Below are 17,895 nucleotides of genomic sequence, written 5' to 3'. Positions count from 1 at the left end.
ATGGTAAAGTATTGCTGGTTGCCAGAAGAGTTCATGCTGTTCTAGGTAAATTTTAAGTGTCCCATACCTTTGGTTCACATTAATATATACAATAAGCCCTCAGTGAATGTACAAAAATAAGCCCTCAGTGAACATATGACTATAAGCCTTGCTTGATCATCAGCACATACACACTGTTCTTTGAAACGCTGTAGAGAGGGCTCCAGCTGGTGGCTTCCTGCCCAGTGAAGTTGGTGACTCCTGCTGGGGTCATACAAATAACTAACATGCCCACGCCCTGGACATCAGTTTCTTCTCTTAATGGGAGAAGAAATCACCCAGGATAATAGGTGTGCCTATGATAATCCCCACTGGATATTTTAGCTCATATTTAAATTTTATAAAATATGAGAGGTACAAGCCACTGAGATATAAGACACTCATCCAAGGAGGAATCTAAAGCCTCAAAACTGCAATAACTTTCCCTGAACCCTTCAGCTGGCTGGCGAGAGAGCCAGGTTTAACCCATCCGTTTCCTCTTCTGTAAGATGGAAATGAACATTAGGGCAAACCTGTGGGGTTGTTTTAAGGAGCAGATGAGTTTTTAAATAACTTAGAAGAGTGTCTGACTCAACTGGTGTCAGCTGTTATCATCATCATCTGGACTCTTTGTCAGGAGTCACCTGAAGCCATGTGGGTAGTTCCTGTTGGCTGCCTGCAGGGGGCCCAGCACGGCCCCAGGTGTTAGACAGACATCATCCAGACAGATGAGGGCTGCTGACCCAGCAGGGGCTTTACCTCTCGTCCTCAATAAACGGTTCCTTTTCTAACAGCACAATAACATGACTAAAGGGATGTGATAAGCTACCACCAAGACAAGGGACCTCCTCCATTTGATTGTCACTTGAGAATAACAGAGGAGGAGCCACAGGCTTAGGGACTGGAAGTGTTTCAGGAGGAATCTGCTGCTTTATAAAACTTGGCTTATTTCCACTACTCTCCTCTCCCCTCCCCAAAATAAACTCAGTTACTTACAGCAGGAATCAAATATTTTAGGCTTTGTGGGCCAGACTGTCTCTGTCACAACTACTTAGCTCTGCCACTGTGGTGCAAAAGCAGTCATGCACAATACGTAAATGAATGAGGGTGGCTGTGTTCCATTAACAAAACTTTATATATGGGCACTGAGATTGGAATTTCATATCATTTTCATGTATCATGGAATATTATTATGCTTATTTTTTCCCAACTATGAAAATGCAAAATCTATTCTTTGCTTGTGAACAGTTCAGAAACAGGCAGCAGGCTGGATTTGGCCCAGGGACTGCAGTTTGTAAGCCTTGACTTAGAACACTAGACAGAAAGTCAGACCTGTCATACTTAAATATCTGCCACCAACTGGTTGTTTAGCCCAAACAATTTATTTAACATCTGGGGGCCTCCGTTTCCTTAAGTAAAAGATCCCTAGGATTCCTTCTAGCACCAAAAGGCGAGGCTGCATGGTTGCTAAGGACTTTGCATTCAGACAGACCAGGGTTCTAGGCCTGTCTTGGCCTTTAACTTGCTGGGCTCTTTGGGCAAGTTACTAAGGCTCCTAGTGCCTCAGTTTCCTCATCTGTAAAATGCGGAAGTGGTGCCAACTGTAGGATACAGTGAGCATTAAGTGATATACTTGTGGACCCTTTAACTCATGTATTCAACAAACATTTTTTATACTTATTATGCACTAAATCAAATCAGTATTTGCTGTTTTAAAAATGGTTAGCATTTTTAGTAAAATAATAATAATAAAGACAACTTCTGCATTGTTACAGATTTGAGAGTGTTTTTCTTCCCAGCACTGCGAGAAAAGGCTGGCAGGCGGGAGTGGGTGGGGGTGGGGGGCACTTTTTGAGCAAAACCCTGTAATTTGTGTCCACTTCCATTATGGAATGAAAGCAAAGAGCAAATTATTTTGATAAATTAACCTTGCATCCCTGTTTACAGCTCTCTCACTCCACCCAGTGGCAGGAAATCAGTGGTAAAAAAAAGTGCAGAAAAGGTCAAGAATTTTAAAAATTTTTGTAATTATTATTTTTCATTGAGTGTCTTCTGGCAGTATAGCATAATTTCATTTTAAAACCATTCTCCTTTGATTCCCTGTATGTTAGCATTTTTAAGGCCTGCAGTAGGTAGGTAACTATTTAGCTGAGTGGCTTTCAACAAACAGATACTAAGAAGTGCCTAAAGTTGGACCAGCGGGAGTTGATCAGTTATGTACAGGTGGTTATTAAAAGTGTTGTCCTCCAACCTCATTAAAAAGCAATGCAGCGTTTAATAAATATTAGAACGTGTCAGCAGCCCCATTTAAATGTGGAAAGGAGATCAGTTTCCTTTGTAATTGGGTACACAGGCATAAGCAGTCTCTTTGGAACACTTAATTCCATGTTGGTGTGTAAAGCAGCTGTGAAGGTTTCTGTTTAGAAATAAAGGCAGGGAAAGGGATGGGGAATAGATGACAGCCACTTGCTGAATCAAGAAGAAACCAACCTATCACTAAAAAAGAGAAAGCCTCAAACCAACAAGTGTTTGCCACATGCTTCCTCTGCTTCTTTTCTTTTCCAGTGACCTGATTTCAATGGCTGCTATTTTTTTCTTCTTAAGCCCTCCTCTCTGAGTACCCACTGTCCCTTCCAGCTGCTTCCTCAACAGAAGGAGAAAGTAAGTCCTCGTTTCTTTCTGGGGCATTGTCAGCAGGCAGCAGAGCCTGCCCTGGCTCTGCTTCTCCCTGACCTTTCCCCAGCTCTGTCCTCCGAAGGGACACCAGGTAGAGCACTTTAGAAGCGAGGTGGTGGGGCTGGTGTGGAAGGACTTGGCAGCTTTGTCTTTCTTTGTCTTTCCTTGTCTCCCTCTTCTTCATGTGTCTACGTCTCTCTCTGGGATATTCCTTATGAGTCTCTCTTTTCATCTCTCTCTCTCAGTTTCTGTCTCGCTCTGTGTGTCTCTATCTTAATCTCACTTAATCTCAATCTCCTTTTTCCCCTCTGCTTGCCTCTTGTCTCTCTTTTTGCCTCTCTCTCTCCCTTCTCCTTTCGCGCATCTCTCACCTTGCTTCCTTTGTCTCTCTTCTCTGGTGCCTCTCTCTCTCTTTTTTTTTTTTTACTCTTTCTTCTCTTTCTGTCCCTGTCTATCTCCCTCCCTCTGTTTGCCAGTCTCTGTTTCCTGCCTCTAAATTCCTCCTGACTGTGTGGTGTATTCTCTCTCTCTCCTTGCGTAATACAGACTTTCATCTTGTCACAAGGTCTCTGTATATGACCCATTTCTCATCTCATAGTCCTTTTCCCAAGCCTTATGTTTGAATGTGAGAATCCCTTCAAAAACTGCTTGGTTCTGAGCATGCCTAGGTTATGCTTAGTAAGGGTGTAATTAAAGTGTAACTGTAAATATAATTAAAATTCATCTTAGTGGATATGGAATTATGAAGCAATTAGACATTTTGACAGGCACTGAAGGAGCAGCTGGGAGGAGGGAAGGGCAGTTTTCCTGGATAGCTGCTCCACCCCCTTTCTAATCCTGGCTCTGCCCGCTGGTTGGTAACCATGGAGCAAGCCTTCCCTTGTCTGGGGCACACGGAGCTACGGAGCTGTGGGGCGAGAGAGCTGCAGCAGCTTGGAGTCAAGGGCAGTGAACAAAGCCAGCTGCCGCATTGCCTTCTTAGAGAAAGATACCACTAGAGGACCCTGAGAGAGCTCAAAAATAATCACTCCTTTTCCTCCCTTAGGAAGTTAGGGCTTTCTATTCCAACTCTATGAAAAAGGGTTAGTTTGGGGTGTTGGGCCAGTAAGGTGAGCATCAACATATCCACCCACACCTCACCTCCTCAACATGCTTTATACATGTGAATGGCCGCAGTTATTCAGTCTGTCAATAAGTACATACTATGTGATGGATGTTGTGCCCAGTGAGTGTGTCTGACAAAGTGTCAACCCTCATGAAGCTTATGGTTACTGGGGACAAGGGAAACATCCATAAGCATTCCCAATAGTGTGTAATCTGTGTTATGATTTTGGAAGTACAGGATACTCTTGAAGCTTATTATAAAGCCGCTGCTCTAGTTTGGGACTTGGGGAATGGTGACAAGGAAGGCGTCCCCAAAGAATGGTGATTTAAGTAGATGCCTCACAAATGCACGAGGATTAGCTAAACAGACAGAGGGCGACAGAGCTCTGATGGAGAAGACAGAAGGGGCAAAGGCCCAGCATTTCTGGAAGTTTGTGAACTCCTAAATCAGTCTTCTTTTCCTGGGAATACCTGATACCAAGTTGGGTGCTGAAGAGAGAATTCATTAAGGCACTGATTTAGTTGGGCTACTTGGTTGCAAGGAAGAGCAACCGTTTAAATTTCTCTTTTAAAAAAAAATGGTCAAGAGTTTATTTCAGCCATATACAAGGAAAGGAACTCAGGTAAAACTGAAGAAACAGTTCTTGGTATGGGCAGGAACCATTATGAGGATGGACTCAAGGAAGAGAAGTATTTGAGATCAAAGTTGACCTCAGGAGCATCATTCTAGTACTTGTCTATTCACTTCATTCCACAGCTCTGCATATTTGCCCTGCCTTTCTCTTGCCTGCTTACTTACAGCTGGCAACTCCTGTTTATGATACTAATTTCTGTTTCATGTCTACCACCCTTTTGCAAGAGAATGAATCTAATTGGACACACTAATTACATTGTCTGTACTTGGGCAGTAAGATGGGCCACCCTTGGATCAGGTGCCCATTTAGAGCCAATCAGTGTCTGCCTTAGGGCAGAGAACACCCTCTGGTCCCTCCTAGGCAGGGGACAGTGAGTAGGGCAGAGGGGAGTTAGAGCAGAGACCGTACTTGAACCTGCCCTATAGCAGACTTGATCCTTGCTCTTAAATAATGTATAGCATCCTTGATGGTTGTCCTGAGGTTCAGATGATGTCATGCATAGGAAAGTGCTGCAAATTTTTTAATGCCCAATGACAGTTACCGAGGAGCTAAGATAGAGTGGGAAGAGCAAAGGATTTTGAGAATGAAGCCAGCCAGTCACTGAACCTCAGTGCCCTTGGCTGAAAAACCGCTGATTTGTAAACACGTAACTCACAACAAGGTCGTTGTAAGCATCATATAAAGTGACATGTGAGAAAACTTCATAAAACCACAAAAATATGGAGAACTTATTGTTCATATTATGATATACATTTATAAAGTTAGAAGGTGTTATTTACAGTTCAGAATGGATATTTCAAGCATGATTTCCACACACCATTCAAAGAAGGGAGAGATTAAGTTGAATCCTCACTCCTGACTTCCTAGCAATGTTAACTAGACTTTAGACAAGATTTTTAAAGTCTTTGTGCTTCAGTTTTCTCTCCTGTAAAATGAGAGTAACAATAGTAGCTATCTCAGGGTTGCTTTTGAGGAACGAATAAACTAATGTACTTAGTCCCCAGGAACAATATGTGGTATGTGCCAAGAATTGAGATTAGGACTAGGATTACTACTACTACCACTGCAAATCGTATTTTCCAGTTAAACAGAGATCAACAGGCCTAGCCAGATCCATGCCAACATCAGGATTCACAGAGAGGAAAGATAGAGTCAGATGATAAAAGATGTTCAGGCATATGAGTCTGCTTCTTGGGGTGATACATGAAGGTCTTGGGAGCTATGTGTTGAGATTGGAGGATACTCGGAAGAGAAAAGGAAAAGGGAGAAGAGTTTTTTGTATCTTAACATATTTCTTCCCTGGCAGATTTGGAGGACATTTGAAAGCGAATTGTAGCCCATGTCTCTGTTGAGGGAGATTGAAATTTACACATTTAACTTGCATTCACCTTCTGGTCCAAAGACCAGTTTGCTTCTGTGTCATTGAGAGCTTGACTATACTATATCGCAGGCATAGGTGGGCAAATTCTCAGGTCTGTATATGTACTCTCAAAGTGGAGGTCACCACTCCAACTCCTTCCTTCCAAGAGGTCCTTTAGGCAGGTGACTTCTTGTATGGGCCAAACCCACATTAAATCCACTTAACTGTGCATTACCAGGAAAAACTTCAGCTTTTATCAGTAAAAAATATACATATGTTTCTTGCAAGTCCTCTCTTTCATCTTCTCTTCTAGCTTTTCTTTTCTTTCATTTTTCTTTTCTTTATCACACTTAGGATAGCTCTTGTCACATGATCTTTCCTGTCAATAAAATTGATGAGAACTTATATTTAATTCATTTCCTGAGATAAAGCTCTAGATAGATTGGTCTTGCATTTCTTCACGTGTTTACTTCCAATGTTCCATACCATCCCAACAACCTGATTTGTCTTTCTCTGGCTTTCTAAAGGCGTTTTCTTTAGATTCCATACTCAGACTACTCAATCAAGGAAACAAATCCGTTTCAAAGATTTTCCTTGTTCAAGCTAGTTGATGATCAAGTGGTCTTTAATTTTTCTTTATCCACAATCTTATAAGAAGTTCATTGTTTCAACTTTAGTAAGTGCAAGGAAAGATACAGGCAGTGTCTTTATAATGCTAGACAACTGAAGTGAAAAAGGAAAAAAAAATACGTTTGTCATCTGGATATATCTAAGTAGACAGATAAAGATCAGCATCACAAAAGCTGAAACACTTATAATTGTGTGTGTGTCATGTGAGGCCCAAGCATCCTTGGTTGTACACAGCATCACAGGGCACCACCTCCAGTTCCATTTTGGTGACTGTCCGTCATCCCCCCTCTAGGGACCAACGTCACGGAGGCTCAGAGCATCCTCACCAACAGCGGCCTCCCCATCACCTCTGCCGTCGACCTGGAGGATGCGGCCAAGAAGGCCGTGGCCTGTGTGGCAAAGAAGTGATGCCCTCCTCCCGATCCTTTGGGGGAAGAAGTCCGTTTTTCCAGAGAAAGGGATGTTTCTGTCATCACTGTGAAGGAATTGGTTATTCCTTTTGGGAAAAAGGGGGGAGGGTGAGCAAAAATCACTATATGAAAAATATTTAAACCTGTAAATTTTTTTGAAGAAGATACTTAAACCACCTAAATAATCTGATTTCACTTATAGTCTTTATTATAATAATGCCATCTGTTCTCATACTTTTCTGTCATGATGAGTCTACCCAGTAGGCAGTGTTTTGCTGATTAGGAGGAATAATCTGTATAACCAAACAGTGTGCACACATAGAATTTTATGTTGGACCCTGGTTCATTTATAAGAATTTTGGTGGACATTTAGTCCCATATAATAATAAAAAAAAATCACAGACCATAAAACACTCAAACATTACATATGATATAACATACCTACTAGCAAAAAGGTACAGCTAAGACATTCAAACAAATAGCTGATACTGCCTTTTTTTGTTGTTGTTGTTATAAATTCCTAATTCCTAATTCCAACACATTTGGAGGACTATATTTTTTATAATGAAAGGTCTATATTAATATTTGTGTATTTTACCATTTGCCTTAATATTGAATATACTGTTTACCCCACACAAAAAATAAAGCCAGAAGCCTTATTTGCAACTTTGGAATTAATGGTTCCATTTTTATATCAAAACCAAAGAACTTTGATTCTTACGGAAATTTTTTAATTAAGTCATTTCAAGAGGAGACAACACTGAAAATCAAATTGTGAATGGTCAGTCTCTTCTTCGTTCTTCCCTTCCCCTCCACGGTATACTAGCTTGTGATAGAAAGATGGTAAAATGTTACTGAGAGTAAGTGGTGTTTTCAATAATGTCCATTTTTGTGGTGGGGAAAAATTTGAATTAACTTTTTATTTAAATTTTGGTAAATTTTTATCTGTACACAGATTTGAATAAAATCCTCTGTTTTGTAAGCTCTAATATCTGTGTGTCTCATTTTAGTCAATTTTACTCCTGAAACAATTTTTCTTTTACAGAGATACTACCCTCGCCATGCGCTTATCCCTAAAATTAAAAAATTTGGATTGTCCCAGGATTATTCCACTTCTACTCAACTTTAATAATAACTGTGTCTATGTTAGGTTATCATCCAATAAAATAATAAAAATTATGTACAAAACAAAAGCCCAGGTAAGTATTGCAAATGTCTAACAGGTTAAAATGTGACTTCAGTCTGCATGGTACTAAAAGAAATATGATGCTGTAAACTCCTTATTTTCAACCAACCTCAGATGCCACCATTAACAATTTTTCTCTCAAAGTACAAATGTGTAGTAGACAAAAATTTTTGTTTCTGTTTTACTAGCTTACACTGTTCTCATAAATTTCACATGAAAAAAAATTAAAGAGACATTATTTATTGATCCATATCTGCTGTGGGGCAAGAAACCATTTGATAGATTAGTCTTATGTTCTTTCTTTAATGCTATGCAATAAATGAACAATGATATTGCTCTTGTAGGTATGTTTTGTTTTTTTGATAGTCTAATAACTAGTTAGTATGATTAAAGAAGTAATGTGTATTTTTGGCAGTTAGACAAAAATCATGCCATTTTATTTTTTTGCCCTTGATAATGATCTGTATTCCCATCACTTATATATATATATCAATGTTTCTAGTCAACCCACTTTGGAGGTGGGTATAGAACATTAAATCTTTCAAATGATTATTTTGTAAAATGATTAATAGCAAGCAAATAGCCCTTTATTTTCAAAATAGTGTTATTAGAATTAAGCTTTTTCTTGGAAGTTCCAGGTTTCTGAGTTTGTTTCTCCACATGGTATTCCTGATGCCAAGCACAAAATTCGTTCCATAAATAGCTGTAGAATGAATTACTGGTGTGTGTGTAGACCAGCCATCCTGATTGATGGCACAGAGTAGAACTGGGAGCAGTTTGTGCTGGTAACAGCTTTGACGTCCTCTATATGTCAACCTAGTCTAGTGTGTCCCATATTTCAATCCTTCCAGTATCCCCTTCATGTCTTTGTCTCACCTGTATTGTATTTAAATATGGAAAATATTTACTTTTAAATCTGATCGCTATTGTTTAAAAACTTCACTCTAAGCAAGAATATGCATGAAAACATAGGCTTAATATGTGGGATTTTTTTTCCTGAATTCCTTAAATATATTAATATTTAAATATAAATTGTCCACATATCATATAAAATCATGCTGTGATTTCTACCTGACCCACACTTTGGGGAAAATGTAGGCAGATTCTGTAGTTCAGGCATGGGGTTATCGCCATTGGCCTGGATTCTCCATCACTGTGGTTGAAGCCAGAAAGGAAGGATCTGTTGTCTGCAGCAGGGTTGTGCCTGGTTCATTCAGATTCTGTCTGAGAGCCTGAGGGCCAGGCAAGTTACTAGGCTGCGGCTCGCTTTTCTCATACGTACAATAAGGATATTAATGGTAACTATGTCACAGAATGATGGTGAGATTTATTTACAACACACAAAACTGTATGTGTATATGTAAGTGCTTAAAAGATATTAGCCATGGTGATCATGATGATGATAATGATGGGTGATGAAATATGCCTTCTCTTCTCAAGGAGGTAAGAATCTAAACATGGCACTTCGTGTCTGAGGAACTTGCAGAGTAGTAACCACTTTTTACCTGAACTACCTTGCACACCGATTTAACTGACTTGCTAGTCTAGTGGGATTAGTCTCCTGCAACAAGCATCAGGTTTAGAGGAGATGATAGTCGTGACCCTTCCACTTCCAGCTATCAATTCTTTGAGTTGATTAACCCATTGTATTTGTCCAGACTCTTTTGGTTGTAATAAAACCCAACTCAACCATAAGAAAAAAGGGGAGAACCCTTTTGTTCTTGTGGTTATAACAGGCAGAAGTTTCTGGTTGCAGTTATAGCTGGATCCAGAGACTCAAAGCATTGGAACTTGGTCTCTTTGCATCTCAGCTCAGTTTGTCTGTGTTGGTTTCATTTTCCAGCAGGCCATTGCCACAGGAGGCAGAACAAGCTAGCAATGCCAGGTACACATTCTCAAGCTTAGCACCCTCAGAAAAGAGAGGGAGGGTTTACATGCGCTGATAAATCCAGCCTTGGGCTGCATACCCACTCGTTGGGGTGGAGGCGAGGCCAGCCTCACTCAGACTATCAGGGCAGAGAGTAAGGAGGGAGAAGATGGTTTCCCAAGGAAAATTGGAGCCCTGATATTGGAAGAAACAGCGTTTGCTGGGAAGGCAAAAATAATAAGTGTCAGTCACACTCTTCTGCTGTAATGTGATGGGGTTGAACAACAGTAGTCAATTCTCATGATTCATGGTAGTTCTATAAAGTTTCAGCAAACACTGAATTAGTGTGTACTGAACCATTGGCTCTTGGGGAAATACAGGGTTAGGTTCCTGTGAGCCTCTGGTTACAATGTTTTCATCAGCTGATCTATATATAACCTTGTTTTATGTATGCTTCTGTTTAAAAATTCCTATTTAATATAAATTATTTATTCAGTAACATTGAACTCATGGGTAGCAGCATGTAACTCAGGACCAAATCAAGTTCATCTAATACCTGTGTTTTCTCCATAAGGAACATTGTAGTCTTCTTTTGCTAAGGAAAGCTAGACAGCACTTCAGCACTACATTTAGAACCATTTTATTTTTTTATATCATTTTTTACTAAGATTTATTCACATACCATACAATCATCCAAAGTATATAATCCATTGATCACATTACCATAATATAGTTGTTCATTCATCACCCCGACCAATTTTTTTTAACATTTTCCTTGTACCAGAAAAAGTGAAAACAAGAATAAAAAAAAACAAGAGTAAAAACAGAACACCCAAATTGCCCCCCCCATTCTTCCTTTAGTTTTTCTTTTCTTTTCTTTTTTTTTTTTTTTTTTGCCCCCTTTTTTCTACTCATCCATCCATACACTGGACAAAGGGGAGTGTGATCCACATGGCTTTCCCAATCACACTGTCACCCCTTATAAGCTACATTTTTATCCAGTCGTCTTCAAGATTCAAGGGTTCTGGGTTGTAGGTTGATAGTTTCAGGTATTTACTGCTAGCTATTCCAATTCATTAAAATCTAAAAAGGGTTATGTATATTTTGTGTAAGAGTGCCCACCAGAGTGAACTCTCAGCTCCATTTGGAATCTGTCAGCTACTGAATCTTATTTCATTTCATTTCACATCCCCCTTTTGGTCAAGAAGATGTTCTCCATTCCACAATGCCGGGTCTGGATTCCTCCCCAGGATATTTAGAACCATTTTAACCAGTGAAATCACCAAGAAGTACAAAAAGGCGAAAAACATGTTACTAAATATATTGCAAAAAAGGACATTTGTTTATAGAATAAGAGCTGAAACAATAGAGATTTGCCTTGTTCAGCCTCAGCTGGGAATGTGCATGTCAGGCATATCCAGTTTTTCACCATTCTGTACAAGTCTGTGAATGACCACAAAAAGCATAGTGAATATTGGATTTGGGGATCTATTTACATTCATGCATATAAGTTACCAGGCTTTTGTACAGGTGCTATTTGTTCATCTAAATATTTGACCTTAATATATTTGTTTTGAGCAGTAACGCCCACTCAAGAAATTGTGTTGAGGCACTCGAAGCTTACTTTGGTTTTTTTCCTAAATTGTAGTTCAACTTATGAATTAGTAAGAGAACCAGGAAACAATTCAAATGCCCTTACTATGTTTGTGAATCATTTTTAATTAGTTTTCTCACAGTTTATGTGCTAGATCTATCCCTCTTAATTTGCTCTCTGAGAAAAAAAATATCATTATCTTTCTAAAGCTTTACAATTTTTATTCAAGGCCTTAATAAAAATAGAAAAGATTATATTTAACATTTCTAAATTAAATTTTAAAAGCCTAATTGTGAGCAATTGCAGGATACTCTATATTTTCAAAATTATAAAAAATGAGAAAACATATCGTGGTGAAGAGCCATGAGGATGGATTTATTCTTACCTAAATAATGCCTCTCCATCAGGAATTGGAAAATTTACGTCCAATGGCTTGATTCTCCTAAATTACATTGGATCACAGCCATACCCATTTGTTTACATAATGTTGGTAGCTGCTTTTGTGCTAAAAGGGCAGAGTTGAGTAGTTGTGATAGAAATCTTATGTCCCTAAAATACTCTCTGGCCTTTTGCAGAAAACATTTGCCAACCCCTGCTCAAGATAAATTAAAAACACATTGCCCATCCACCCGTAAATGAACAAGTCATATTTGTCAAGCATGCCAAGTTCACTCAATGGAGAAAGAATGGTCCCTTCAACAAATAGTGCTGCGAAAACAATATCCACATATAAAAGAATGGAAGTGGACACCTACCTCACACCATATACAAAAATTAACTCAAAATGAATCAATGACATAAATATAAGAGCTAAAACTATAAAACTTTTGGAAGAAAACATAGGAAAATATATTCATGATCTTATGCTCAGCAATGGATTCTTAGATTTCACATCAAAAACACTAGCAACAACAAAAAATAAAAAAAAAAAAATTGGATTTCATCAAAATTTAAAACTTTTGTGCATCAAAGGTTATTATCAAGAAAGTGAAAAGATAACTCACAAAATGGGAGAAAATACTTAGAAACCCTTTATCTGATAAGGACTTAATAACCAGAATATGCAAAGAACCCCCACAATTCAACAACAACAACAAAAAAACAGTTTTAAAAAAATGAGCAAAGGACTTGAATAGACATTTCTCCAAAGAAGTGGCTAATAAGCACATGAAAAGATGCTCAACATCATTGACTCTTAAGGAAATGCAAATCTATACCCCAGTGAGATACTACATCATACTTTCTATCCTACCATTAAAAACATATATATAGAAAATGGTTAAGTGTGGAGAAATAGCAAACCTAATACATCATTGTCGGAATGCAAAATGGTGCAGCCACTATGGAAAAATGGTTTGGTGGTTCCTCAGAAAGTTAAACATAGAAATACCATATGACCTTGCAATTCCACTTTCAAAAGAATTGAAAGCAGGGACTCAAACAGATATTTGTACATCAATGTTCAAAGCAGTAGTATTCACAATAGATAAAAGGTAGAAGCAAACCAAGTGTCCATCAACTATCAACAGATGAGTGGATAAACAAAATGCAATATGTATTTATATGTATATATAAATATTATTCAGCCATAAAAGGGAATGAAGTTCTGCTACATGCTACTAATATGAATGAACCTTGAAGACATCATTGAGTGACATAAGTCATATATGCAATGACAGATACTGTATGATTCCACTTACATTAAACATCTAGAATAAACAAATTCAGACAAAAAGAAGAGTAGAAGTGAACAAGGGCAGGAGGAGGGGTGATGTGAGGGTGATGGGGAATAGGGAGTTAATGCATAAAGGCTCCAGGGTTACTGTTTGGGGTGATGGAAAACTTTTGGTAATAGATGATGGTGATGTTAACAAAACATCGTGCTTTAATCCCACTGAATTGTATGCCTGGGAGGGCTTAAAATAGGAAGTTTTAGGTTGTATACATGTTACCATAATTGTGTAAAGAGGGAGATTAAAGAGACAATGACAATTAAATGCAATACACGGTCCTGGACTAGATCTAATAATGGATCTAAAAGGAAATTATTGGGTCAACTGAAAAAAATAGAATATAGACTATATGCTTTATATCAATGTGAAATTTCTTGCATGTGATAACTGTACTTAAAGTGGTTACATAAATTAATATCTTTGTTCTTAGGAAATATACAAGTATTAAGTGCTAAAGGAGCATGATGTATACAACCTATTCTCAAGGGTGTAGAAAATAGATGATGGATGGGTGGGTGGATGGGTGGGAGGAAGGGAGGGAGGGAGGGAGGGAGGGAGGAAGGAAAAGTTGGTAAATCTAGGTAGAGGGTATATTTTAGTTCTTTGTATTGTTTGAAATTATTTTAAAATAAAAAGTCTTACAAATTAAAAAAAAAAAAATGCATTGACCTAAAATGACAGCAACAGAATATTGTTTCCGAACTTTGGAAAGGCAAATTCAGGCATTAAAGTCAGACAGAAATGAAAAAGTAGGAAATATGATCTTTGATCTTTCCATTTTAAATGTTTTGAGAACTTACTAGACTACAAAGGCCACTTGCCAATGAATACCTATTCAGTTACGTTAATTTGATGTGTCTTTCCATCCCCACAAGAACTGTCTGCAGATAACTTATTGTGCTTTTGAGCATATGCTGTTCTTAACTACTTACAGGTACCTTGGCATAATAGCAAATCATGGCTATGAATATAAAACTCCCAAAGGACTGTTCCCGTCGAGTCATCTTCAGTGGTCCTTGCTTGTGACACTGTGTTGTGTATTACTTAGTCTTGGATTCTTCGGAAGATGCCAGGTAAGCAGGGGGAAAGGTGACATCAGTGCACGTGATCCCCACAGCACTGCAAAGGCTTTATTCCACTTTATCAATGAGGAAATAGGGACATAGTGATATAGAGTTTCTCATCTGAAGTTACATAGTTGGTAGCAAAAATTCAGACTTCTGGACTCTGGTTTTTGGGTAATTCTGTCACTTCTTCTATTTTATCACTGCTCAGTTTGGTTTCCTACACTGAAGACTGCATTAAATATCTACACTGTCCAATATGTGGCTGTTGAGCACTGAGGAACTGAATTTTTAAGTCTATATACTTTCAATTAATTAATAGCCACATATTGCTGGTAACTACCCTATTGAACAGTGCAGTTTTATCATCTGAATCTAATGAGTTTTAGGATACATAACTTTCGCTACAAAGGAACACACATTGATTAACTACTTAATGTGTACCAGGAATTTTACTGATGTTACTTTATTTAATGCTCTTAGCAACTCTAGGAATCTGTCATTCCTGCTTAACATAGGATGAAATTGTATCTCAGAGAAGTTAAGTAATGTGACCAAGAGCATGCCACTAATATGTGGTTGGGGAGGACTGAAACTCTGATCTGAGCCCAATGCCACTGTTCTTTGTTTTATACCTACAGGGACCCAAATTCACTGTAGATGTGCTTCTTGTAGTTACAGATAATTTGAAAGAATGTTGAATGCCAAGAAATTAAGCAAGATAGGTTCCTAAATACACTACCTGTTTACTGTACTCAGAACCCTGGAAAGCAAGATTTAACAGCTTGCCATATGGGTGCTATATATGCAGGTTGCACAGACTACAGTGTGACTGGCACCTCCCTGAACTTGCACAATGCATAACATGAGGACCATTTTCTTGGGACCTGATCCCAAGTGCCTTCTCATCACTGCTTTTCCCAACATACAAAACCATGATCACCCACAAGACAAAAGGCAGAAGTTCAGGAGGGGTGAAACTTGGAGACAGCATTATCAGAGCATTAATGAGTAAATTTAACTTTCATCCTTCACCCTTTTTCTGGAGAGGCTTGGGTCCAACAGTCTTGTCTCATATTTTGATATTCCAAATAGTCCATGAGCAGTTCCTAATTATCTTATGCCAAACCTCACAAATCCAAAATTAATTAGATTTTATATGCCAACTAGGGGAAAATATTCTTTTTTTCTTGGTCCTCCCTAGTGTTTTCAAAGGCAGTAACATGTGGACATGTTTATTTAACTGGAAGCCATTCTAACTCTGTTCCTTGCTAGGAAGGAAAGAAAGAAAGGAAAGTCAGGATGTAGCAATTATTGACAGATCAGGCAGAGAATGGGAGAGACTGGCAGATTGGAAGGATGTGGTTTGGAGTTTGTTTTCTCTATTAATATCAAACATTCATATGCTTGAGACCTTATAACAATTTGCCCTAAGCATTAAAAAAATAAATAAATAAAAAGTTTTAAAAGAACTTGCATTAAAAGCATGTGACAAAACAAAACAAAACAAAGATACATTTAACTTAATAAAATTAAAAACTTTGTGGTTCAAAAGAGACCATCTGTAAAGTAAAAAGAAGCCCCATTTAATGGGAGAAAATTTTTGTAAATCATATGTCAGAGAAGGGACTTGTACCAGAATACATAAAGAACTCTTACAGTTCAACAATCAAAGGATAAATAATCAAGTTAAAAATTGGGCAAAATTTGAATAGACTTTTCTCAAGGAAGATATGAAAAGGGTCAATGCACATGAAAAGATGGCCAACATCATTAGGCACTATGAAAATGCAATCAAAACCACTAGGAGATACCATTTCATACCACTAGGATGGATAAAATAAAAAAGACAATTGCAAATGTTGGTGATGATGTGGAAAAATAGGAAACTTTAAAAATTGCTGGTGGGATTGTAGAATGGTGCAGCCACTTTGAATAACACTTTGGAAGTTCATCAAAATGTTAAACATAGAGTTACCGTGTGATCTAACATATACATAAGAGAAATATAAAAATATAGTCACCCCAAAATTTGTGCATGAATGTTCATAATGGCATCATTCATAATAGCTAGAAAGTAGAAACAATCCAAATGTCCATTAACTGATGAATGGTTAAACAAACTGTGGTATAGCCATACAATGGAGTTTTGTTTATCCATAAAAAGAAAAGAAGTACTGATAAATGCTATGACATGGATGACCCTAGAAAGCACTATGCGAAATGAAAGAATCCAGTCACAAAAGACCACATATTGTATGAGTCTCTTTATTTGAATTGCCCATAATAGGCAAATTTATAGAGACAGAGGGTAGATTGGTGGTTTTCAGGACTAGATGGGAGGGTATAATGGGGACTCATTGTTTCTTTTTGTGGTGATGAAAATATTCTGAAATGAGAGTGGTGATGGTTGCACAACTCTGTGAATATACTAAAAGCCATTGAATTGTGCAATTTAAGAGGGTGAATTTTATGGTAAGTGAGCTATGTCCCAATAAAGCAATAATTAATTAAGACCTCATATTGGGAATCACATATGTTAAAAGTATAGGTTGGGTTTTATTTCTAGCTCTTCACTTACACAATCTCATGGTTGCAAGTGGGTGACCTTACCAGCTGATGCTAAATTTTTTTGTGTGTTCATAGAAAGAATAGTAGCCATGCTGCCTGCATTCCAATGAAAACACTATTAATTTTTGAAAATCATTCAGGACCTCTGTTTTAAAAAATCATTGTTTTCCATCTATAATACAATATCTTGAAGCATGTAAGTTTACTATGCTTTGATAAACAGATATATTTTAATTAACTTGAGTTTTATGTTGTCACTTAAATGATTGCTGCCTTTCAAGGAACTTTTTATACCCATTCAGTTCAATAAAAATCCTTTAATTTCTAATTGCTTAAAATGTTACACAATTTGTGTGGACACATTGACATTTGTATACTTTCAAGATATTGCCTGTGGGTTTCAAAACTTCTTTTTTTTTTTAGATTTGAATGCATTATACTATGTTTTTTCATACTTTTAATTTCTTATAAAAATCCAGTAGTATTAAAAAGAGAAATCCTAATAAGCAAGGTTGGCAAGAGTATAGGGAAATAGGTACTCCTCATTGATTTGGTAGTTGGATTGTAGTCAATCCAACCTTTCTGGAAGGAACTTTTTAGTGCAGATTAACAGCCTAAAAATGTTCACAGTTCCTCCTCTAGGGGGTTGGAAATGCTTCAGAGTGGTGACAGGTGAAACAGGGAGAGGGAATGCCTGGTCTGATCTGTTTGACTGAATCAAAGGCTGAAAGCTCAGTATTGAAAGCAGGAATGATCTGAAGCCAGGGGGCACGTCTCCTCGCCACCACAAGGGCACATAAATGTGTACTAGCACAAACCCCCAGCTAGGCAGAGGCAACCCTGGCCCAGGACATTTAGCAAAATAATATGGCACTGGCATAGCACTTACAACTAAGACTGCAGACAGCTCCAGCTGAACAGTTTCCATCCACCCCTCAGCATTCCCACCACTCGCACTTGGCCTCAGGAAAGAAGTCAGAATATATACTTCCCAGCCTACAGGGAGGTAGACAGCTGATGTCACGTAAGGCAGGCAGAGGACCAAAG

At 38.1% G+C, this 17,895-nt stretch overlaps 1 protein-coding gene and 1 long non-coding RNA gene across 5 annotated transcripts in view; both read left to right on the top strand.

The window, feature by feature from the left end:
• The window catches only part of SUCLG2 (succinate-CoA ligase GDP-forming subunit beta), a 302,213-nt gene extending 294,391 nt beyond the window's left edge, over positions 1 to 7,822 (top strand). For all 3 annotated transcript variants that reach the window (XM_037800053.1, XM_037800047.1, XM_037800036.1), the window contains exon 11: positions 6,716 to 7,822. In XM_037800053.1, coding sequence (XP_037655981.1) covers positions 6,716 to 6,831 — 116 coding nt within the window. In that variant the 3' untranslated portion in view covers positions 6,832 to 7,822. The remainder of the gene's footprint in view (positions 1 to 6,715) is intronic.
• Positions 7,823 to 14,132: 6,310 nt separating this feature from the next.
• LOC119506993 overlaps positions 14,133 to 17,895 on the top strand; it is a 108,114-nt gene continuing 104,351 nt past the window's right edge. For both annotated transcript variants that reach the window (XR_005211092.1, XR_005211090.1), the window contains exon 1: positions 14,133 to 14,286. This is a non-coding gene — a long non-coding RNA (uncharacterized LOC119506993). The remainder of the gene's footprint in view (positions 14,287 to 17,895) is intronic.

This window comes from Choloepus didactylus, chromosome 1, assembly GCF_015220235.1.
Source record: "Choloepus didactylus isolate mChoDid1 chromosome 1, mChoDid1.pri, whole genome shotgun sequence".
Lineage (NCBI taxonomy): Eukaryota > Metazoa > Chordata > Mammalia > Pilosa > Megalonychidae > Choloepus > Choloepus didactylus.
This window is presented reverse-complemented; position numbering and strand designations above follow the sequence as displayed.